The sequence below is a fragment of the Diabrotica virgifera genome, chromosome 7 (genome assembly GCF_917563875.1).
Source record: "Diabrotica virgifera virgifera chromosome 7, PGI_DIABVI_V3a".
NCBI classification, from domain to species: domain Eukaryota; kingdom Metazoa; phylum Arthropoda; class Insecta; order Coleoptera; family Chrysomelidae; genus Diabrotica; species Diabrotica virgifera.
In genome coordinates this window covers 56,433,916-56,459,363 of record NC_065449.1, presented here as the reverse complement: position 1 = coordinate 56,459,363, position 25,448 = coordinate 56,433,916, and the positions used below count along the sequence as shown (strand labels likewise).

The 25,448-nt window shown below is 33.2% G+C and overlaps 1 protein-coding gene across 2 annotated transcripts in view; it reads right to left on the bottom strand.

The window, feature by feature from the left end:
- LOC114339551 (uncharacterized) overlaps positions 1 to 25,448 on the bottom strand; it is a 233,559-nt gene that overhangs the window by 93,677 nt on the left and 114,434 nt on the right. For both annotated transcript variants that reach the window (XM_050655547.1, XM_050655546.1), the window contains exon 2: positions 11,194 to 11,455. Coding sequence is in view for 1 of the 2 variants with exons in the window: in XM_050655546.1 (XP_050511503.1) it covers positions 11,194 to 11,455 (262 nt within the window). In the remaining variant the exon portion in view is untranslated. The remainder of the gene's footprint in view (positions 1 to 11,193; positions 11,456 to 25,448) is intronic.

The window sequence follows — 25,448 nt, the reverse complement described above, 5'->3', positions numbered from 1 at the left end:
TATTGAGCAATATATAGTATATTCATGTATAAGAAAAAAAAAGTTATAATAAAAAATTTCAAAAATAATCGTAAAAAATGTAAAAAATAATATTTTTTTATATTAGGTATTATATAATATAGGGTGAGGCAGATAAAGGGCCTATTAGAAATATCTCGAGAACTAAAGAAAATTGAATTATGAAAATTGGAATAAGGGGGTTTTGAAGACTGATCTATTTAATGAAAATATTTTCATCTATTTGGTACTTCCGGTTATACCGGAAGTTGCTTATAACTTCGTTTTTTTAAATGGGACATTTTTACATTTACATTTTTGGATTCTCCTCGATTTCTTCTTTCTTAAAATATAAGGTTTTGTAATAATATACAGGGTAGGTTAAAAGATAATTACGTTTTCTTATTAATTTCGTAGCAATATTCCCACCCTGTAGGGTTGTAGTAGTTTGACATAATAAACTCTATTTATGTTCAAATGATTTTTAATATAGTCTACTATTGTTAACAATTATTAGTGTAGCTAAATTTTTAATTTTAGTTTGGTGGGTCGAAACTCGGAATGAGTATTTTCTGAGTTTTCTTAAATGGAACACCCTATATTTTAGTATTGTAATGAAATGATATTTCAGTACTTTTTACTTCTTAAGCATTCCCTATACCTAACTGCTTTAGTTTGTGCTTAATTGTTAATCGCACCAACAATCTTAACTTCGATAGTATTTTGATACCTCAACCACTATTGGCAATTTTAAGTATCAGTATAGATTAATATGTATTTATTTCCAAAAAATTATTTGTGACTGAATATTTTCACGGCCAACCTAATACAATTTCACCTATTTTGTGTTGCAATTAATGTTTGGTTTTAATCACCAATAACTCACAAATTAAAGAAGTTAGGTATAGGGAATGCTTAAGAAATTAAAAAGTACCATAAAATAACATTTCATTACAATACTAAAACACAGGGTGTTCCATTTAAGAAAACTCAGAAAATACTCATTCCGAGTTTTGACCAACTCTGTATACTAAAATGAAAAGTTTAACTATACCAATAACTCTTAACAATAGTAGACTATATTAAAAATCATTTGAACATTAATAGAGTTTATTATACCAATCTACTACAATCCTACAGGGTGTTAATGTTGCTACAAAATTTATAAGAAAACGTAATTATCTTTTAACCTACCCTGTATAATATTACAAAACCTTATATTTTAAGAAAGAAGAAATCGAGGAGAATCAAAAAATGTAATAATATACAGGGTGTCCCATTTAAAAAAACGAAGGTACAATCAACTTCCGGTATAACCGGAAGTAGCAAAGAGAAGAAAATATTTTCATTAAATAGTTCATACCTCAAAACCCCTGTATTCAAATTTTCAACATTCTCTTAGCTTTAGTTCTCGAGATATTTCTAATAGGCCCTTTATCTGCCTCACCCTGTATATAACATAATATTATATTATACAGGGTGGGCCAAACCTCTGGTCTTCTTTGATTACGGCTAAACTATGAGATATACAAAAAAATGTTTATAACAAAACTAATGTGTATCAAAGAGGTCTATAATTTAAAATTATTTTCAATTATACAGGGTGAGTCAGAACGACGGTATGAACCAAAGTTGTATTTTTTCAAATGGAACACCCTGTATATTAAATCATTTTTGAATATATTATTTAAAAATATGAAAAATTTGTATAAGATCTTATAGGCCTAAAGTTAATAATTTTCAAAATATTTACATTTTTATTGAGAAAAATGGTAATATTTATAGGGTTGTGGATTATGTTTCCAAGGAAATAAAAATTTAGGTGATAGGTCAAAGTTTTTAAAATATAGTGTTATTTTTAAATAATTTAATATTTTTTAGTTTTAGCCATAAAATATACAGTGTGATCACTATTTGCAAATACAAAATTTTCTCATTTTTTTTAAATGGGACACCCTGTATGTTAATTTTGCGTTTGGTAGTAAATATTACAACCTTTCTTTTGGTATAAGGTTGTATGTACCTAGCATGTTTCGTTTTGTAGATATTTTAAAAAAACTATAGATTTTACGTTTTTGCGGATTTTTTATTTAAAAATTTTTTTGCAAAAAAAAATAATTATAATCTGGTTTTAGAAACATACACTAAAATATAAAATATGAAAATAAAAACGTAATTAAAGATTAAAATAAATCGTATGCTAGTACAATTCAATTGAATTTAATAACTTTAAATTATTTTACAAAAAATATTTTACCTTATTAATGAATACATAAATTAGTTACTAAATTAAATAAACAACCAAATTTTAAATCAATCGTAGTAATTCTTCTACCGCAGCAACTTTCCTGTACCAAATTAATTGTTAGTTATATTGTTTTTACGAGTAAGATCAGTTAATAACTTTTTAATTTACCTACATCTTGAGAACGTATAAAGTATGCTTTGAAAAAAATGAACATTATGGAAGTATATTAAGAAGTAAATAGTATTTATGTACCTACTCGTGTCACAAAAGCTGGTAATAATTTCTAATGGTTTCGCCCAAAACAAATGTCATATCCAAACATTTTTCGGTTAAAAAATTAAAATTTAAAATATAAAAAATTGTTACAAAAATTTCAACTACAAAAGTATTACCAGTTTTTGTGACACCAGTAAATACTATTTATATTAATAAATAATTTGGATGATACATTTAGCATTCATTTGTTTCAAAGCATACTTTATAATAATTTTTATATTCTCAAGATGTATGTAAGTAAATTTAAATGGTAAATTAAAAGTTTAACTAAATACAATTTAACTAACAATTAATTTGGTACAGAAAAGTTGCTGTAGTAGAAAAATTACTATGGTTGATTTAAAATTTGGTTGTTTATTTAATTTAGTAACTATTTTATGCATTCATTAATATGGTAAAATATTTTTTGTAAAATAATTTAAAGTTATTAAATTCAATTGAGTTGTACTAGCATACGATTTATTTTAATTTTTAATTACGTTTTTATTTTCATATTTTATATTTTAGTGTATGTTTCTAAAACCAGATTATAATTATTTTTTTTGCAAAAAAAATTTTAAATAAAAAATCCGCAAACACGTAAAATCTATAGTTTTTTAAAAATATCTACAAAACGAAACATGCTAGGTACATACAACCTTATACCAAAAGAAAGGTTGTAATATTTACTACAAAACTCAAAACTAATATACAGGGTGTCCCATTAAAAAAAATGAAAAAATTTTGTATTTGCAAATAGTGATCACACTGTATATTTTATGGCTAAAAGTAAAAAATATTAAATTATTTAAAAATAACACTATATTTTAAAAACTTTGACCTATCACCTAAAGTTTTATTTCCTTGGAAACATAATCCACAACCCTATAAATATTACCATTTTTCTCAATAAAAATGTAAATATTTCGAAAATTATTAACTTTAGGCCTATAAGACCTTATACAAATTTTTCATATTTTTAAATAATATATTCAAAAATGATTTAATCGTCGTTCTGACTCACCCTGTATAATTAAAAATAATTTTAAATTATAGACCTCTTTGATACACATTAGTTTTGTTATAAACATTTTTTTGTATATCTCATAGTTTAGCCGTAATCAAAGAAGACCAGAGGTTTGGCGCACCCTGTATATACTATACAGGGTGTTAGTAAATAAGTATGAAAAATTTTAAGGGCTAATCCTACATGAAAAATTAATGCCAGTTTGCTTTATAAACATATGTCCGCAAATGCTTAGTTTCGGAGATACGGGGTGTTGAAATTTTTATTTCAAACTGCCAATTTATTTATTGCTCTAAGACCAGTTGATCTATGAAAATGAAATTTGGTGAGTTTTCTTCTTCTTCAAGTGCCGTCTCCTAATCGGAGGTTGGATATCATCATCACTATCTTTACTCTATCCACCGCTGCTCTAAAGAGTTCTATAGAACTGCATCTAAACCAGTCCCTTAAATTCTTTAACCATGACAATCTCCTTCTTCCTATACTCCTTCCGCCTCTTATCTTTCCCTGTATTATCAGTCTTAGCATTTCATATCGCGGTCCCCTCATTACGTGTCCCAGATATTGTAACTTTCTTATTTTTATTGTGTTTATTATTTCGCATTCTTTACCCATTTCTCGCAGTACTTCCGTGTTCGTTTTCCTCTGTGTCCATGCTATTCTAAGCATTCTTCTGTAACACCACATTTCAAATGACTGTAGCTTATTTATGTGTTCTTGCTTTAATGTCCAGCTTTCAAGTCCATATTGTAGTATCGAGAACACGTAGCATCTCAAAGCTCTTGCTCTCAGTTCTAAACTAAGGTCTTTGTTGCAGAGAACTGTTTTCATCTTTACAAACGCATTTCTTGCTATTTCTATCCTGGTCCTTATTTCTGTTGTTTGATCATTTTTCTCTGAAATCCAGGTTCCTAGGTATTTGTATTTATCAATCCTTTCTATCGGCACATTTCCCAAATGTATGCTTGTTTGTATGTTTGTTTTCTTAGTTATTATCATGTATTTGGTCTTTTTTATATTCATTTTTAGTCCATATTCTTTACAGAAATTGTTTGTTTTGTTCAGTAGTAGTTGGAGTTGTTCAGCAGAGCTTGCTATAATCACGGTGTCATCTGCATATCTTATGTTGTTAATAGATCTTCCGTTAATTATTATTCCTTCACTTTGAGATAGCAATGCTTCTTCAAAAATGGCTTCACTATATGCATTAAAGAGTAATGGAGACATAATACATCCCTGCCGAACTCCTCTCCTGGTGAGTTTTAGGAGATAGTTATTACGAATTTTATGACATACAATTAAGAATTTTGTATTCATCATTGGCGCGCCTACGGGCAATGGTCTGAATTATTTTAAAGAAAAAAATAGTACGCCACTGAGATATTTCGAATTAGAAATTATTTTTAAATTCCACGTCTAATTTATGATAAAAAACTTTTCTTGCCTTTTTTCCATATGATGCACCGTTTTTATGCAGAAAAATAAAACTTCTTGGCGCATATTTTTCATTTCTTAATACATCATCAAGAACTATTCAATATAATAATACTAAACTAGAACAATAACAGAAAATATTACTAATACTATTTCAACTAGGCGCAAAGCTGCAATAAATGTTTAAAATGATCTCCTTTACAGGTAACAGAAGAATTTTATATTCATCATTGGCGCGCGTACGGGTAATGGTCTGAATTTTTTGAAGAAAAAAATAGTACGCCACTGAGATACATCAAACTAAAAATCATTTTTGAATTCCTCGTTCAATTGACAACAAAAAATCTTTCTTGCCTTTTTTTCATATGCGGCGCCGTTTTTATGCAAAAAAAAATTAAACATCTTAACGTTTACAAAGTATTTGAACTAAGTTTCTATGCATATGGAAACTACCTTAAAATACTTGGTAAACGTTAAGATGTTTTATTTTTTTGTATAAAAACGGCGCCTCGTATGAAAAAAAGGAAAGAAAGATTTTTTGTCGTAAATTGAACGAGAAATTCAAAAATGATTTTTAATTTGACATATCTCAGTGGCGTACTATTTTTTTCTTCAAAAAATTCAGACCATTACCCGTACGCGCGCCAATGATGAATATAAAATTCTTCTGTTATCCGTAAAGGAGATCATTTTAAACATTTCTTGCAGCTTTGCACCTAGTTGAAATCTTATTAGTAATATTTTCTGTTATTGTTCTAGTTTAGTATTATTATATTGAATAGTTCTTGATGATGTATTAAGAAATGAAAAATACGCGCCAAGATGTTTTATTTTTCTGCATAAAAACGATGCATCATATGAAAAAAAGGCAAGAAAGGTTTTTTATCATAAATTAGACGTGGAATTTAAAAATAATTTTAAATTCGAAATATCTCAGTGGCGTACTATTTTTTTCTTTAAAAAAATTCAGACCATTGCCCGTAGGCGCGCCAATGATGAATACAAAATTCTAAATTGTATGTCAAAAAATTCGTAATAACTACCTCCTAAAACTCACCAAATTTCATTTTCATAGCTCAACTGGTCTTAGAGCAATAAATAAATTGGCAGTTTGAAATAAAAATTTCAACACCCCGTATCTCCGAAACTAAGCATTTGCGGACATATGTTTATAGAGCAAACTGGTATTAATTTTTCATGTAGAATTAGCCCTTAAAATTTTTCATACTTATTTACTAACACCCTGTATATAGTGTAATATTATATAATATAATATATTATATAATAATATTATTTTATATTTATATCAGCTTAGATGGTATGGACACGTACAAAGAATGTCCGAAGAACGACTCCCGAAACAAATCCTAACGTGGACCCCTCATGGTAGACGAAAAAGAGGAAGACCCCGCCTGAGTTGGAGAGAAGGCATAAATCGAGAAATGAGAGAAAGAGAATTGGATGAAGACCTTTGGATGGACCGAAGTGAATGGCGACTAGGCATCGGAAGACGTAGGAGAACGTTTTAAAACCGATATATATATATATATATATATATATATATATATATATATATATATTTATATTATATTATAAAAAATCGTTAAAAGTATAAAACCTTAAAAAACCATAATCTCTTTAAAAAAAGTCGTACAACGTTATACAGTAGACCATTTTAAAGGTACATAATTGATTTCTATTCCTATTACGTGTACCATTGCATATATAGTCGGTTCGCTAATCTCAGACACAATCGGCTAGTGATTTTGGTAGGTAATTTTTTTGTTCTTTTCCAATTTTGCCAAAATTGGCAAAATTATTAACTATTTAGTAATTATTAACTATTTAGTCATTATTTTTTTGCGAATTTTAGCAAATTGGCAAAATTACTTACTAAAATCACTAGCCAGTTGTGTCTGAGTTTAGCGAACCGACTATACCTAAAGTTACGTAGAAAAAAGTTACAGAACAATATTTGCGAAATAACAAGGAAAATTGCCCAAAATTGCTGTGAGTGGCGAACTTTGAAAAATCATATTTCGAAAACTATAAATCCTAATTACCTCTACTAAACAACATTTTAAAGAAGAAATATGTAGGTTTTTTTTCTATGACACACCTATAATGTCTATACCTATATCCTCGTGGACAAAAGTTATGGGACAAAAAACAAAATTTCTTTCTTTTGGGTTTCTTTGTGCTTTTTATTTTAAATATATTTTTGTAAAAAAAAAAGTATCATTGACTTTAAAAAGTGATATTTAGATAGGAAATTTAATCAGGAACAATTTTTATGTAGATATGTTTGTACCAAAAATGCATACATAGAACTCACCCTAATGTAACCTGTGCCCAGGGACTAATTCACCCATTTCTCAAAAACGCACCCCTTTAAATGGTAGCACTCCGCGGTTTTTTCATATATAGATGTCCATTGACCATATGAAATAATAAAACTCCGTTAACGTTGTAGTTCCTTTTAGCTATCTTATTTTGAATATAATCAATAGCCTATACTTTTGAAAATGATTGTCTAAAAATTATGAGTATTAATAATGGGTGTTACCGCCTCTGGCCCTTACGACTTCTTGGAGCCGGTTCGGCAATTCATTCATGATATCCTGGATATCCGATTGGGGAATATTGTGCCACTTCTTTAACGCCATCTTAAGCTCTCCGAAGGATGTAGGGATGTACGGTACCGGATGCTATCAGACGATTTCTGGAACCAGGTTCATACACCCGTAAGCCAGATCAAGGCCGACATCGATGGACTACAATTCGAGATGGCCGCTTCATTGTCAGCAACGTGTTGATAAATCGCATTTGCATCGCTCCTGAAGCTCGTACGCGTCCTTTTGAGGTGAGAAATGATGGTGTGAGTGAACGTACCACTAGAAGAAGGCTTTCAGAAGGAAATCTGAGGGCTTTCCGTCTAGTGATGTTGATTATAGTTACTTTCAAGTATTCGTTACAAATGGTTACATTTGTATAAAGTAATCATTTACAGTATTCGTTACTATGATTACTTTTGTATTTGAGTTCCGGTAATCATATCGAGAATCGCATTTCTCAGTATTTCGTATAAGTATAAGAAATTAAATGATATGTAATCTGTTATGTTAACAATTATTAAAAACAAGGAGTGCCCGACATAATTTTGTCCAGACTAATTAATAATTAATAAAAATGATTTTTTTTATAAATTCTACTTTTTTGGCCCGGGCAGATATTATTTTAGATTTTTGGATCATAACAATAAAATACACAGACCGAGGCATTTAGGAAAAAATAAATTATTTTTAGCGAAATAGTGAAACGGGAAAAAGTTTTCAATAGAAAAATGTACATAAACATGTCAAAATCAGTATATTGAGGGTTCCTTTTTCTCTAGGCCTGATAAGAATAGTGTGTATTTATTATTAAAATCTAATGCGTTACACTGTTATTTTCAAAGGAACGAACATCTGTGAATTATTATCTACCTCGACAAATCGTATCGACGTCTGTTTCTGGGGGGCTTTATGCTTTGTTAAATGATATACCTCCCTCTGTTTCAGCTACTTCTCAGCGCCCTGTAATCCTGTAAAACTCTTCATAGCCTTCGCCCTTCATATAAATAAAATTTAAGTTAACTGTAGTGGAATACCGGTCCGATTCCGATATCAACCGATTGTAGATACAATACTCAAATAGGTACTCGCTCTGATGCGATTGGTACGAAGCAATCAGAGTAATCAAAGTAACGATTTGCCTCTCTGTATAGTAATCGTTACTTTCGGTATTCGTAAGTAACGAGTACTTTGTAACGAATAGATACTTTTTCAACATCACTATTTCCGTCCAGCTCGAGACTACAGCTGCTCCTAGAACATCGTAGAGCTATACTTGGTTTTGCGCGACAATATGCTGACTAGACTGTGGCGGAATGGTACAACATAGTGGTCTCAAATGAGAGCAGAATAACCCTAAGATATCCAAATGGACGTCAGCGTGTCTATAAGAACGAAAGGTTTGTTCCATGCACAATAACCGAAACAGTGGCTTACCGAGGATACCAATTCGCGAAAAACTTTTATAACTGTCCTCCAATACGCCATGAAATCACTGTTTTGGGAAAACAGGCATCAATATCGACGGCGGAAGGTGACCTCACCTTAGATCCGCAGATGACATCATTCTTATCACATCAAAAAATCGCTGATCCAAGACATATGCTTGTCAAAGGTCTCATTGGAAGTTCCTCTCAAATCTAATGCTCGCAGAAACATCAGACATCTCGTAACACAACAGTTCATAACTATACAAATTCGTAACGGTACAATCTGTAACGTCAAAATTGAATTATTCTGTTTATTCTTTTTAACGTGGAAACTAACTTGTATTACAGGTTATATTTGAAATTACGTTTATCAATAATTTGACAACCAGCATCAGAATAAACGTTTAAAACTATGTCTTAAAATAAATATAATCCAGTAATGTAATAGTTATTAAGGGTATTATAAGGATAATAACGCTTGAGGTCAATGGTGTATAGACCGAGGGCCTTCGGCTCGAGGTATATACGTTGACCGAAAGCGTTATTATTATAATACCCGTGGTGCCTTCAACGTTTAATGTCCGACTAAATAATTCTTTATATGCAAAAAATTTTAATGAATTTTGAATTAATTAGTTTTCAAATAAGTACATTTACCAGAAATAGTCGTAACGTTATTTGCTAAAAAAAATTGAATGTTGGCGTTACGACTTGTCCGTTACGAGTATGTATCGTTACGAACTGTCGCTATTACAAAGTGTCACCGTTACGAACTGTCGTCGTTACGAATTGTCCGTTACCATTTGTGGGGTTACGAGATGTCATGGAACCAAAAAAAAAACACTTGTATACAAAGACTTTGGGCACGAGTTAGAAATTAAAAGCCAAACCAAACGCTTGAGATAGATACAGTCAAACCCACGTATTACACCAGGCATTTAGCACTAAAAACACCGAAATATCTTTTTCTCATGAGGATCTTTCAGTGCGTCACAGTTTTTCGATTTCTTTCTAACGCATTAAATTGTATGTGACAGAAAAAAACGCACGTCGGTGATTACATTTCATCGGTGACATTTATAACATTTATTCTAGTTGTCAATAGATGGCGCTATAATCGAAAAAAATTATTTACTATTTATATAATATATCTACGAATATAATCTGTACAATTTATAAGACGATACAAATCAAAGAAAATACCATTTTATAAATGCAATAAACTCAATTGATTTGTTTTTATGCCAAATTGCAAATAAAATGTGACAACTGTCAGATTTAACTAAAATGTCATGTTAGAATAAATGTCATAAATGTCTATTATCACGGACTTACCGTTTTTTCTATCATTTGTGACGCACTGAAAAATGCTCATGAAAAGAAGCATAAATCGATTTTTAAATACAGCACCTAGAGACTTCACCTCTATCCATGAGGATGTCAGGAAAAAGTCTACAATAGAAAAATGGGTGGACATGCATAATTGCATTTTAAAGTGCATAAAATGCATCCAAAAGTGCATTTTTCGGGGGGTTTTGGGGTCGCTGAATGCGTTGCACCGGGGGGTCGGTTCTGATGGCGTATTCTGTCGGTACCTATAAAGGCTTTTGTACTTTTTGCCACAAAAACTGTGTCATCATATCATGCATTTCTAAACCGAGAAACCATAAAATGTCTCAGAGATACATCAAGATGTAATTTTGTGTTTTTTGACATTATAGTATTGTTTTAACAATAAAGTTAATTCTCCTTGACTTCTGGCAACGAATAACCAAAAATTTTCAATAGTATTTGGGCAATACTAGATTAAAATAATATAATATGGTTAAAAACATACAGTGCACAGATTCTAAAGGTGCCGGTGGGGGATAGCGTCAATGCGCAGTATTCTAGTCGGTGTATGAGAGAGAAAGTATTCGATATAATGAAATAACAAATTTTATATTATTCATTATTTCATTATTTCGAATACTTTCTCTCTTATACACCAAGTATAATTCTGCGCATAGACGCCATCTCCCATCAGCACCTTTAGAATCTGGGAGTTTCACTATTATTAAAAATTGCTGTTCCGAATGATTGGCGACAGTTTTAATTTTAAAATATTCAAGACAGCTTGATTACTAACTACTAACATCAAACACAACAACAACAAAAGCAACACGAAACACAAAAGCATTCCAAATATACCTGGAACCGTCTACCAGCACCAACACCTCCACCACTCTTCTTTAAAGAAGAATTTCTTCTAACTACAACGTTCTTCTTACCATCCGATATGGATGATCGACGAGACTGTCTACCGCCACCGCTTTCACCCCCGACAAAATCACCCTTGTCGCTGAAGGCGGCAGAAGCGGGTAAAGAACAAGGACGGCGATTTGGTACTGGAGATGTAGGTATTCTTGTCACCCCCAGTAGCAAGACCGTACTAGGTTCTTCTGGAAGATCACTGTGACCAAGAAAACAAAAATGTAGTCTTATAGTTCAACTATAGTTACAAGTAAAAAAAAATAATACATCTACTTTTCATATACAATAAATAAATTATTTTCAAAAACAAGGGATTGGACTCCGTACCCTCATTTCACACGCTAAGAATAAATCACCCTTGTCGCTGAAGGCGGCAGAAGCGGATAAAGAACAAGGACGGCGATTTGGTACTGGATATGTGAATGTATTTCATCCTTGCAGCAAAGATGAAATACATTCATATGTGATCTTTAAACCTTAAGACATCGACTTAATGTCGGCCACTTTTTAATATAGAATGTAACAATAATGTATTTTAGATGTCCATGAACCTAGCAGAGCAAGGTTAGCAGAATGGAATCAGACCAAGTGCATAATTAGGTGCTAATTAGGTGCTAATTAAGTACCCCAATCGCGAATTTAGTGCTCCTTTTTTTTTAAATTATGACGTGTTCTGCCAGGTACATATGAACTCAGCAGAGCACAACCATAAAAACATCAAATCGAAAAGTGACCAAGCTTATAATTAAGTACTAATTAGGTGCTAATTTAGTACCCCAATCGCGAATTTAGTGCTTCTTTTTTTTTAAATTATGACGCGTTCTGCCAGGTACATATGTACTCAGCAGAGTACAACTTTAATAAACGTCAAATCGAAAAATGACCAAGCTTATAATTAAGTACTAATTAGGTGCTAATTTAGTACCCCAATCGCGAATTAAATGTTCCATTTTTTCTTTCCTTTAAGCCATGTTCTACCGGGTACATATGAAGTCATTAGAGTACTACCTCAAAAAATCAAAAAAGTCCAAACATACCTATCTTAAATTTAGGTGCTAATTAAGTGCCCTAATAACGAATTTCAGGAGCACTAAATTCGCGATTGGGGTACTAAATTAGCACCTAATTAGTACTTAATTATAAGCTTGGTCACTTTTCGATTTGATGTTTTTTATGGTTGTGCTCTGCTGAGTTCATATGTACCTGGCAGAACACGTCATAATTTAAAAAAAAGGAGCACTAAATTCGCGATTGGGGTATCAAATTAGCACCTAATTAGTACTTAATTACAAGCTTGGTCACTTTTCGATTTGATGTTTTTTATGGTTGTGCTCTGCTGAGTTCATATGTACCTGGCAGAACACGTCATAATTAAAAAAAAAGGAGCACTAAATTAGCGATTGGGGTACTAAATTAGCACCTAATTAGTACTTAATTATAAGCTTGGTCACTTTTCGATTTGATGTTTTTTATGGTTGTGCTCTGCTGAGTTCATATGTACCTGGCAGAACACGTCATAATTAAAAAAAAAGGAGCACTAAATTCACGTTTGGGGTACTAAATTAGCACCTAATTAGTGCTTAATTATAAGCTTGGTCACTTTTCGATTTGATGTTTTTTATGGTTGTGCTCTGCTGAGTTCATATGTACCTGGCAGAACATGTCATGACTTAAAAAATAAAGGAGCACTAAATTCGCGATTGGGGTACTAAATTAGCACCTAATTAGTACTTAATTATAAGCTTGGTCACTTTTCGATTTGATGTTTTTTATGGTTGTGCTCTGCTGAGTTCATATGTACCTGGCAGAACACGTCATAATTTAAAAAAAAAAGGAGCACTAAATTCACGTTTGGGGTACTAAATTAGCACCTAATTAGTGCTTAATTATAAGCTTGGTCACTTTTCGATTTGATGTTTTTTATGGTTGTGCTCTGCTGAGTTCATATGTACCTGGCAGAACACGTCATAATTTAAAAAAAAAGGAGCACTAAATTCACGTTTCTTCTTCTTAAGGTGCCGAGACCGCTTGTCGATCGTTGGCTCTCATGTTGTGCAGCATATTAACAATCATTGTCTTATTTACAGCCGCACGAAATAGTTCAGTGCTAGTTTTCCCAAACCATTGGCGTAGGTTTTTAAGCCAAGAAGTTGTACGGCGGCCCACACTTCTTTTTCCCATTATTTTACCTTGCATGACAAGGTGAAGTATGTCATATTTTTCTGGGTGACGCATTATATGACCAAAGTATTCCAATTTGCGCCTTTTAACCGTGTTCACTACTTCGCAACTTTTATTCAAACGTTGCAAAACCCTTTCGTTTGTGACTCTTTCTACCCAACTGATCTTCAGAATACGGCGGTAGACCCACATTTCAAATGCTTCTAGGTTTTTTAAAAGCGATTCTGTCAGTGTCCATGCTTCAACCCCGTAAAGTAGTACTGGGAATATATAACATCGGACCATTCTTATGCGAAGTTCCAAATTTAGATCATGACTGCACAGGATTTTCTTAAATTTCATAAAACTTGTTCTTGCTTTGGCAATTCTACTTTTTATTTCTGTACTAGGGTTCCAGCTTTCATTAATATGAGTACCCAGATATACAAGATTACTTACTCGTTCAATTGAGTCATTACCGATTGTTACGTTATAGTTATTATTATTTACGGCTGCCTGTTTACTAATAACCATAAACTTTGTTTTTCTTGCGTTGAGTTTGAGTCCATATATCGCGCAGAATGCCACCATTCGATACAATAACGCTTGAAGATGTTCAATTGATCCAGTCAGCAACAAGGTGTCATCTGCGTATCTGATATTGTTCATAAGCATACCATTAATGAGTATTCCCTCTTTTGCGTTTTCCAAGACTTCATTTAAGATTGTTTCAGCGTAAAGATTAAACAACATTGGTGACAATATACAGCCTTGTCGAACTCCGCGCTTGATTTTTACTTCTTCAGAGCACTGATTCGCAACCCTAATACATGCAGCCTGGCCCTAATACAAATTTGCGATTATTCTAATGTCCCTACCGTCCAGACCGGTAGTTTTGAGAATATGTAGCATTTTTTCATGGCGAACTTTATCAAAGGCCTTTTCAAAATCAATCGCGCACATGAAAACGTCATGATTTACATCTCTGCATCTCTGAATTAAAACTTGGGTTGCGAATAGTGCATCACGCGTTCCAAGGCCACAGCGAAAACCGAATTGAGTACTTGAGATTCTTTCCTCAATTTTTCTATATGTTCTTTGATGAATGATTCTAAGAAACGTTTTCAATACATGACTCATTAGGCTGATGGTGCGATAGTCGCTGCATTTTGTGGCTCTGTGTTTTTTTGGTAGTACAACAAATGAGGATTTAAGCCAATCTTTAGGAATTTTTCCGCTTTCATAGATTAAGTTGAACAATTTCGTAAGTATCTTAATGCCCTCGACACCTAAAAGCTTTAGTGTTTCTACGTAAATCCCATCTGGTCCGATCGCCTTCCCGTTTTTTGCGTTCTTTATAGCGTATTGCACTTCTTCCTTAGATATTGGAGGACCGCTTATGTCATTTAGCGTTTCTAGTTCGCTTCTTTCATCATCGAATAATTCCTTTATATATTCTGTCCATCGTATTAGTTGACCTTCGATATCGATTATAATTTTTCCGTTTTTATCTTCGATTAGTGGAGGATTACATTTTTTATTCAGTCCTGCAACTTCTTTCAGTTTTTTGTGCATATTGAATGCGTCATAGATACGCTCGTAGTTCTCAATTTCTTTACATTGTTGTTTATGCCACTCTGATTTAGCTGATCTTATTTTTCTTCGAATCATACTGTTTAGCTTTTTGTATTCTGTCAGATTAGCATTCTTATATTTTCTTCTTGCATCCATTAAATTCAATATCTCTTCTGTCATCCACTGTTGCTTATTCCTACGCTGATTTTCCATTAGATGGTCTTCTTGGACTTTTTCCAATGTTTCTTTGCATGACTCCCATAATTGTTCTTCTGAATTTTTATTTCCCAATTTCTGAAACTGATCTTCTAATTTATCGGTTACTATTTCTTTCACTTCCGCATTTGAAAGTTTATCTTTGCTGATCCTAGGAGATATTTTGGGTTTTTTAATCTTTTTAAATTTAAGTAATACTTTAGCTGCTAGTAAGTTGTGGTTGGAGGGTACATCCGCTCCTGGATATGTTTTGGAGGACAAGATAGCATTTCTATATCTTTTTGATATACAGATATAATCAATTTGATTTCTTACTATTCTTCCGTAAGTGTCCATAGGAGATTTCCAGGTGTAAAGTCGTCGCTTAGGCAAGTCAAAAAAAGTGTTGGAAATTACTAATTGTTTTTCTACACAAAATCTAATCATTCTATCTCCACGGTCGTTTCTCGTTCCTAAACCAAACTTGCCAACGACATTTTCTTCACTACCTCTTCCAACCTTGGCATTGAAATCCCCCAATACAATGTTTATATCTTGGCTTCCTGTGAGTGATAATAAATAGTCTAGATCTGAATAAAAGCTTTCGACAACTTCATCGTCATATTGTTGTGTAGGTGCATATACCTGAATGATGTTTAAGTCTGTACGATTTGTTTTTATTTGTAACATTATTAACCTATCTGAGTATAGCACGATATTTTTTACTGATTTTGCGACATTTTGTTCTAAAATAAATGCCACACCATTTCTATGTTGCGGACCTTCTTCACCAGAGTAGTAAATTTCATAATTATCTATCGTTATATGGCCAGAACCCGGCCACCTCATCTCGCTTATACCTAAGATATTTATATTTAACCTTCGCATTTCCTTGATCGTATTGTGAATCTTTCCAGACTCAAACATACTTGTAATATTCCAAGTCGCTATTAAACATTCCTTATCTATTACCAAATTTGAATTACAGGGAATTCGCTTGCTGACGACTGGGGAAAACCTGCTGTTTCCCACGCCGAATCTTGGATTCCGAGTCCCATGATTAGTAAATATATTTACATTATTAACATCTGTCATCATGAGTTACTAGGGAAGTTATAATCAGGTAGTTTCCCGTTGCTTTCCTGATTCCACTGCCGTTGACTGAATTTTCAGCTCATCCGCCTTCGGGGCCGATTTCTCAACCCCAGGACAATAGAGTGCCCTTCCGTACCTCCTGGTAACGGTTGATTGCTTATACCGGCGCACATTCGGTTTTTATTTAGGTTTAGGTTCGCAGTATCGCAGCCGGTTAAATCATTATTTGATTGTCGCCTGCGACTTTATGGCACCGCACCTGTTAGGAATTGTATTCCTTAGCCGCGAGCCACTAATGACACAGCTGCTGTCCTGTGTCATGTCCTCAGTTGATCCGCCGGTACTTATTTGGCGAAGCCTTATTCGTACCTGTCCTGTATATCTACAGGAACGTTCCCTATCAGCCATTGGGACGCGCCGTGTTGGGGTTAAGGACTTCCCCATCCAGGTCTGTCTTTCACAAAGTACTGAAAAACCCCTACCCAATTCAGAGCTCTTCCTCCATGCAAACTAGACCTAGCACAAATTCACGTTTGGGGTACTAAATTAGCACCTAATTAGTGCTTAATTATAAGCTTGGTCACTTTTCGATTTGATGTTTTTTATGGTTGTGCTCTGCTGAGTTCATATGTACCTGGCAGAACATGTCATGACTTAAAAAATAAAGGAGCACTAAATTCGCGATTGGGGTACTAAATTAGCACCTAATTAGTACTTAATTATAAGCTTGGTCACTTTTCGATTTGATGTTTTTTATGGTTGTGCTCTGCTGAGTTCATATGTACCTGGCAGAACACGTCATAATTTAAAAAAAAGGAGCACTAAATTCACGTTTGGGGTACTAAATTAGCACCTAATTAGTGCTTAATTATAAGCTTGGTCACTTTTCGATTTGATGTTTTTTATGGTTGTGCTCTGCTGAGTTCATATGTACCTGGCAGAACATGTCATAACTTAAAAAATAAAGGAGCACTAAATTCGCGATTGGGGTACTTAATTAGCACCTAATTAGCACCTAATTATGCACTTGGTCTGATTCCATTCTGCTAACCTTGCTTTGCTAGGTTCATGGACATGTATTTTAGAGGTTTTTATACCTATTGAAGAGACTAGTTACAATTACTTGTACACTTGACGTAAGTAACCACATTTTCTTAAAAATTTTTCAACTGTCAAAATTTCACTCTTCTGCTTTTTAATCTTAGTGGTTTACTTATTTACAGGTTTACACTCTGATGATGGTCAGTATGACCGAAAACATTTTGTACTTCCACTCCTTCGTGGATAAATTTTAAGGATTTTTTAATAAATTCATATATGCCTACATACAACAGAAGTGTTTACTTCATTCCACGTTGTAAAAAAATTAATACATCGGCTTTTCATATACAATAAATAAATTATTTTCAAAATCAAGGGATTGGACTCCGTACCCTCATTTCACACGCTAAGAATAAATCACCCTTGTCGCTGAAGGCGGCAGAAGCGGATAAAGAACAAGGACGGCGATTTGGTACTGGATATGTGAATGTATTTCATCCTTGCAGCAAAGATGAAATACATTCACATGTGATCTTTAAACCTTAAGACATCGACTTAATGTCGACCATTTTTTAATATAGAATGTAACAATAATGTATTTTAGAGGTTTTTATACCTATTTAAGAGACTAGTTACAATACTTGTACACTTGACGTAAGTAACCACATTTTCTTAAAAATTTTTCAACTGTCAAAATTTCACTCTTCTGCTTTTTAATCTTAGCGGTTTACTTATTTCCAGGTTTAGGTACACTCTGATGATGGTCAGTCTGACCGAAAACATTTTGTACTTCCACTCCTTCGTGGATAAATTTTAAGGATTTTTTAATAAATTCATATATGCCTACATACAACAGAAGTCTTTACTTCATTCCACGTTGTAAAAAAATTAATACATGGACTTTTCATATACAATAAATAAATTATTTTCAAAAACCAGGGATTGGACTCCGTACCCTCGTTTCACACGCTAAGAATTTGAACGTGCGAGAGTTGGAAGGCACGATGACTTTCCAATAGTAGCTCGAGCAATCCTATGGTACCTTTCTCATTACACGGCGGTTGGAACGCTCGGTAAAGTCGCCGTGTAATGTGAAAGTTGCCATGGGATTGCTTGAGCCACTATCGCAGTGGTTCTTAACCTTTTCAAAGCTGGGGAACACTTGACAAATTGTAAAAAAGTCGCGGAACACCATTGTGCTATTTTATAGGAAACACTAAATAAGGGGTGCAAATGTAAATACAAATGTAAATAAAACACGTTCTTTAACTGCAAATACATGCAAAAACAAAATATAAGAATAAAAACATATTCTAAAAATAGAAATTAACAAAATATATGTAGATTAGTAAATACACTTTATTACATTTTATTTTACAATTAGATGTATGGGCATAGGCATAACTAACATAATAACATAAAAATTACACAAATTTAGTGCGACACTTGAGCCTGATGACTTTTGCAAATTTTAGCAATATCTGGTCTAATATGCGATAGCGCTACCCTCATTTCTTCATCAATATTCCCAAGTCTTTCACGTTTCTTTGTTTTTATGTTTGTGAAGGTTGAAAAACCTAATTCACACAAGTATGAAGTTGCAAACTGTAGTAATAACTTTATTGCTCTTGTAGAAGGAAGTGGGTGTTCAGCTTGCACAGAAATCCAAAATTCTTCGAGTGACATTTTAGAAAACTTTAGTTTCAGAGTTTCTTTTTTTGCATCCTCACCAAACAAAATTTTTACCATTGCATATTCATCAGCAATAGTATGCGGTTTCAACCTTATAGCTATTAATTCAGTCATTTTATAAGAAGCTAATTCTGCTTTGTCAGAAATTTTAACAATTTTTTGAACTAAGATTGGCATGTTTCGTTGAAAAATGGCGTTTTAGTTTAGTCGGGACCATTGCCGAATTTGATAAATTTTCACCACACACAAGACAATTTGGCATGGGACAATCTTCATCACCTTTCTATGTAAAACCATAACTCAAATATTCTTCCGAATACTGGCGATTAACTTTTTTGGTTGGTTGGGAAATGGGAAGCTGTCCCTCCACAGAGGTACTGGTACCAGCTCCATAGTTTATATCTTGTGCATCGTCAGAACTACGTTTTCTTTTAATAAGGAATTTGTCCATTGCTCCAATGCGAAACAAATTTTATTTTAAAAGGTGATTAGTTACAAAAGTAAATTAACAATATTCATCGTTGTTGTTAGCTCTAAGTAACCTTATTTTTATTTGAACTTGCTGTTAAATCTTAAATAAACTAATCTAAATTACTTACCTATCAACTGGAACTTAAAACTCAATAAAAATAGTGCGTCGTTTTCGGCGAGAAACGGTTGCGTGCACGTGACAAATAGGGCGTATTCAAGCAAAACAAATTAGCAATCTTAAGCTTGGAGTTCGCACCACTACCGAAGACCGAGACCAGCAGTGTTGCCAGGTACACCAGAAAACAGGTAACCGGGTAACCGCGACAATAAATACACGTATAGCACACGCCGACGAGATTGTCAAGAGAATTTTTCATTCTTCCCGATCTCTTGGAAGCGACACAATTTCACGTCGGTCTGCGAGATTAACGTATATTTTTCGCGGAACACTTGCAACACAGTTCCGCGGAACACCGGTTAAGAATCCCTGCACTATTGGAATGTCACCATGCTTTCCAACCATCGCACGTTCAAAATTCTTAGTGTGTGAAGCTGCGCTAAGTTCTAGGTTTTCACCCACGTGAATGAATGTTCTATATTTCAGTTGAAGCAACTAATTTATAAATAAAGCCGGCTCAAAAGATTTAATCAGTAGTGAAATTAAAACCTGAACTAAATATTTTTTAACTCGTCAATACGCGTTCATTGGTATATGTCTGGTTTTGAGATATTTTTCCGGTCACAACTTTTTGACCGGATGATACCTATATTAAAACCGGAACCTTATATTTGAACTCACCTTTTCAATATGCGTTCATAGATATATCATAGTCTAGTTTTAAGATATTTTTGAAAAATATGCGGTCACAACGTTTTAACCGGAAGTGATATCAAAACTGGAAGTATAGAGGGTGAGACAGATAAAGGGCCTATTAGAAATATCTCGAGAACTAATGGCAACAGACTCATGAACATTGGCATGAAGGGATTTTGAAGAGTGATCTATTTAATGAAAATATCATTATTCTTCATCTATTTGCTACTTCCGGTTATACCGGAAGTTGCTTATAACTTCTTTTTTTTTAATGGGACCCCCGTATATTTTTACATTTTTGGATTCTACTCGAAGTCTTATTTCTTAATATATGAGGTTTTGTATTGTTATACAGGGTAGTTTAAAAGATAATTACGTTTTTTTATTAATTTCGTAGCAACTTTCACACCCTGTAGAATTGGAGTAGTTTGACATCAAAAACTTTATTTATGTTTAAATGATTTTTAATATAGTCTACTATTATCAGAAATTATTAGTATAGCTAATTGTTGAATTTTAGTATACAGGGTTGGTCGAAACTCGGAATGAGTATTTTCTGAGTTTTCTTAAATGGAATACCCTGTATTTTAGTATTGTAATGAAATGATATTTATGTTACTTTTTTATTTCTTAAGCATTCCCTATACCTAACTGCTTTAAATTGTGCTTAATTGTTAATCGCACCAACAATCTTAACTACGTAAGTATTTTGACAGCTCAGCCATTATTGGGAATTCTAACGATCAGTTTAGATTAATATGTGTTTATTTCCGAAAAATTATTTGTGACTGAATATTTTCAAGGCCAACCTAATAAAATTTCACGTATTTTTTGTTGCAATTAATGTTTGGCTTGAATCACCAATAATTCACAAGTTAAAGCAGTTAGGTATAGGGAATGCTTATAAAATAAAAAAGTACCCTAAATATCATTTCATTACAATACTAAAATACAGGGTGTTCCATTTAAGAAAACTCTGGTTCGACTGTACCTATTTATCATTTTGTGATGTTCATATATTTAATCATCACATATTTCACAATTTTTTACATTTAGGTTCGAATATTTCTATCACCAATATATCGACATTTGATAATGTTTTATTTTCAACATCAACATAAACTTTAAATTCGTTGGCTGATGTAACAAAACAGTTCATAACATCGTCGCATTGACAGTCTGTCTCTGACATACTTCTAAAGTTCCTTCACCTTTAGTTCAGTTGACACTCAATTCTCAATATGTGAGGTTAATCCCTCTCATATCACATCCACGTGGATTAGACTCCTGTGTTGCCCTGGGTAATATCCAGGAATATTTGCAACATCCATCGATTTTATTCATAATATGTAGTATCATTTAAGATCTTGCAACTTTTAACGGGATTCTACCCATAACTTTTTGGTGGCTCATGCCTCACGCATGAATGCTATTGTAAGTATGGCCTCTGTCAATTCTTAACCTTAGTCAACTCTTACAACATTGTCATTTATTAATTAGGTTATACTTATCATTTTAGGGCTTAACACTGTTACTTGTTAATCCGAAAACGTTTTGTTTTGTGATGTAACCCTTCTTGGGGTCTTTTAATTATACCTTTTACCGTTGATTGAATATGCCGCATATTCAATCAACGCTTTTACAAAGGATCCTGTATTTTTTTAATAAAATATTAGAAATAATTTAAAAATACACTTTTATTCATAAAATAATCTTACCGAATTACACTCGAGCTCATAAAATTACCGATTTGTATTGCTTTCGTGACAATTTGACATAATCCTCCCCACCTTCAGGTCGGGAAATTAAAACTGTTAAAAGTGTCATTCTGGATACAAATCGTTAATTTTAGAGCTCTTGTGTAATTACAAGTGATAATATTTTGTGATAATTACCCGTCGTCAAGTAGCGCGGCAGATGTCCTTCGTTGTTACGCAAATTTATAATTAATTAAACATTTAGAGACATTAATCACAATTAATGTTTACAAGGTGTCAAAGTGAACATAAAAAATAAATATAAAATTATAATACTAATCTGTACACAAATAAATCACAATAAAATTTTTGTTTTGAACAGTTTTATTCATGAAATAATCTTACTGAATTACACTCGACATCGTAAAATTACAGATTTGTATTGCCCTCGTGACAATTTCGACATAATTTTGACATAAAACTGTGAAAGTGTCAATCGGGATACAAATCGGTAATTTTAGAGCTCTTGTGTAATTATAAGTGTTAATACTTATTGTCAAAACTTACATAGAAGTAAAAATTTCAATTTGTATGGTAGTATAAAAAAGTAAAACAACAGAACGTTTTTGATCTGATTCAGATCATCCTCAGTACCTAGAATGAAGTATTTCCAAATGCAAAATTGAATGCAAAAGTTAAAATTGTGACTGTTAATAAAAAAGCATGTGGTAAATACTTACATTTCGTATAGTAAATGAAACTAGCACGCTAGTTGTAACGGTAACATCAAAATATACGATTTTATGGATACATTTGTAATAGATAATGGGACCCTAGGCCGATGATAGTGGATTTATATTAAATAGTTAAAGAGCAACATGGTTTCATTGCTCGAATAAAACACAAGGTTCTTGTCAGTTCGATTGACACATACCAAATGAGCTGAATGAGGAAATGAAAAATGTAGATGTTCAGGTCCAGATGTCCAGATTTTCTACATTTCTCATTTCCTCATTCAGCTCATTTGGTCTGTGTCAATCGAACTGACAAGAACTTTGTGTTTTATTCGAGCAAAGAATCTATGTTGATCTTTAAGTGTTTAATATGAATCCACTATCATCGGCCTACGGTTACATTATTTATTACAAATGTATCCATAAAACCATATATTTTGATGTCACCAATACAACTAGTGTGCTAGTTTCATTTCTTCTTCTTCTTCAGATGCAAATCCACTAATGGATGTTAGCGATCACATTTTCCATTAACTCTCTGTTTCTTGCAATGTGTATCAGAGATTGTATGTCGTTAATCCCTGTCCATTGCCTTATGTTTCGGAGCCAGGACATTTTCTTGCGTCCTATTCCACTCTTGCCTTCAATTTTACCCTGGAGTATAAGTTGAAGGAACTGGTAGTTTTCGTTTCGAATGATGTGACCCAAATACGCCGTCTTTCTTTTCTTGATGTTTTCGAAAAGCTAGCGTTCTTGGTTGATTCTTTTAAGGACATCTACATTTGTGACTTTCGCCGTCGATGGTATCTTTAGGATACGGCGATAAAGCCACATTTCGAAGGCTTCTAATCTGTTTATATCCCACGTTTTGAGTGTCCAACTCTCTATGCCGTATAGCAGCACCGACCACACGTAGCATTTAGTAAACCTTAGTCTCAGTGTAAGATCGAACTCTGAACAGGTCAGTACCTTCCTGAATTTTACGAAAGCTTATCGAGCTTGCTCAATGCGATATTTTACTTCCCTGTCCGATGCCCAGTCTTCAAAAAGCCACGTTCCCAGGTATTTAAATTTGCTCACTCTTTCAATGGACTTAGTATTCAGTGTTATGGTGGAGTTTTCAAATGCATTCAAGTTTCTGGAGATGATCATGAATTTGGTCTTTTTAGTATTAATCTCTAATCCCATTCGCTTGCTGTATTCTCCGATTATAGTGACAAGTTATTGAAGATCTGCTACGCTGTCACAAATTAAGACAGCATCATCAGTATATCGTATGTTGTTGATCAATACCCCATTCACTTTGATTCCCATCTCTGCATCTTCCAAAGACTCTTGAAATATGGCTTCCGAATAAATGTTAAATAAAAGAGGGGAAGGCACATATCCCTGCCGGACACCCCTTCTTATATGTATGGATTTAGTTTTATTTACTATATGGAATGTAAGTATTTACCACATGCTTTTTTACTAAGTCACAATTTTAACCTTTTGCATTCAATCTAACGTGGAAATACTTCATTCTAGGCACTGGGGATGATCTGAATCAGATCAAAAACGTTCTGTTGTTTTACTCCATTTGGATGACACTTTTTCAAAGAGTTTAAATAAAATTTTTTATACTATGATACAAATTGAAGTTTTTACTTCTATGTAAGTTTTATAGAGGTTAGTCAGGCAATAGACTCTATGAAAACCAATAAATCTGCTGGTCCAGATGAATTACCTAGCGATCTGATAAAGTTGGTCAACGAGAAAAACCTGGACATAATAGTAGAACTGTTCAACGCTATCTATACTACGGGAATCATTCCTAGAGAAATGTTGACATCAGCATTTGTGTGTTTGCACACAAGAAAGTGAATGCCAAAGAATGCAGTGACTACCGAACCATAAGCTTAATGTCACATACCTTGAAAATTCTGCTGAAAATGATCCACGCCAGAATACACTCTAAACTGGAGCTGGTTAGTGACACTCAATATGGGTTCCGCAATGGTATGGGTACCAGAGAGGCATTATTCTCCTTTAACGTGCTGACACAGAGATGTTTGGATGTTAACCGTCCCCTTTACGTCTGTTTTATAGACTACAATAAAGCGTTTGATAAAGTAAAACATGATCGACTCATGGATATTCTGAAAACTAAAAACCTAGATGAAAGAGATTTAAGACTAATAAAACACCTCTATTACAATCAGCGAGCAATTGTAAGAATTGAAAAAGAAACATCTGAAAAAATGGAAAAAAGGAGGGGGTCCGGCAAGGCTGCATACTATCACCTCTATTATTTAACGCTTATTCTGAAGAGGTAATGCGAGAAACTCTGGAAGATGAAACAGTCGGCATAAGAGTAAATGGAGTCATAGTTAACAACATCAGATATGCAGATGATACAGTAATAATAGCCGATAGTCTACAAGACCTGCAAAGACTCATGAGTAAAATAGTAAGGTGTAGTAGGGAGTACGGACTCTCTCTCAATATCAAAAAGACGAAGTTTATGAAAATCAGTAAAAACATCCATAATACTAACGAACTCTTGATAGTAGAGGGCCAGCAGATCGAAAGAGCAAAAAAGTACACTTACCTAGGAACACTTATAACAGAAAATAATGACTACACTGCAGAAATCAAAGTCAGAATCAAAAAAGCACGTTCTAATTTTATGAAAATGAAAAAGGTCCTATGTAGCAAATATTTAACATTAGCTCTTAA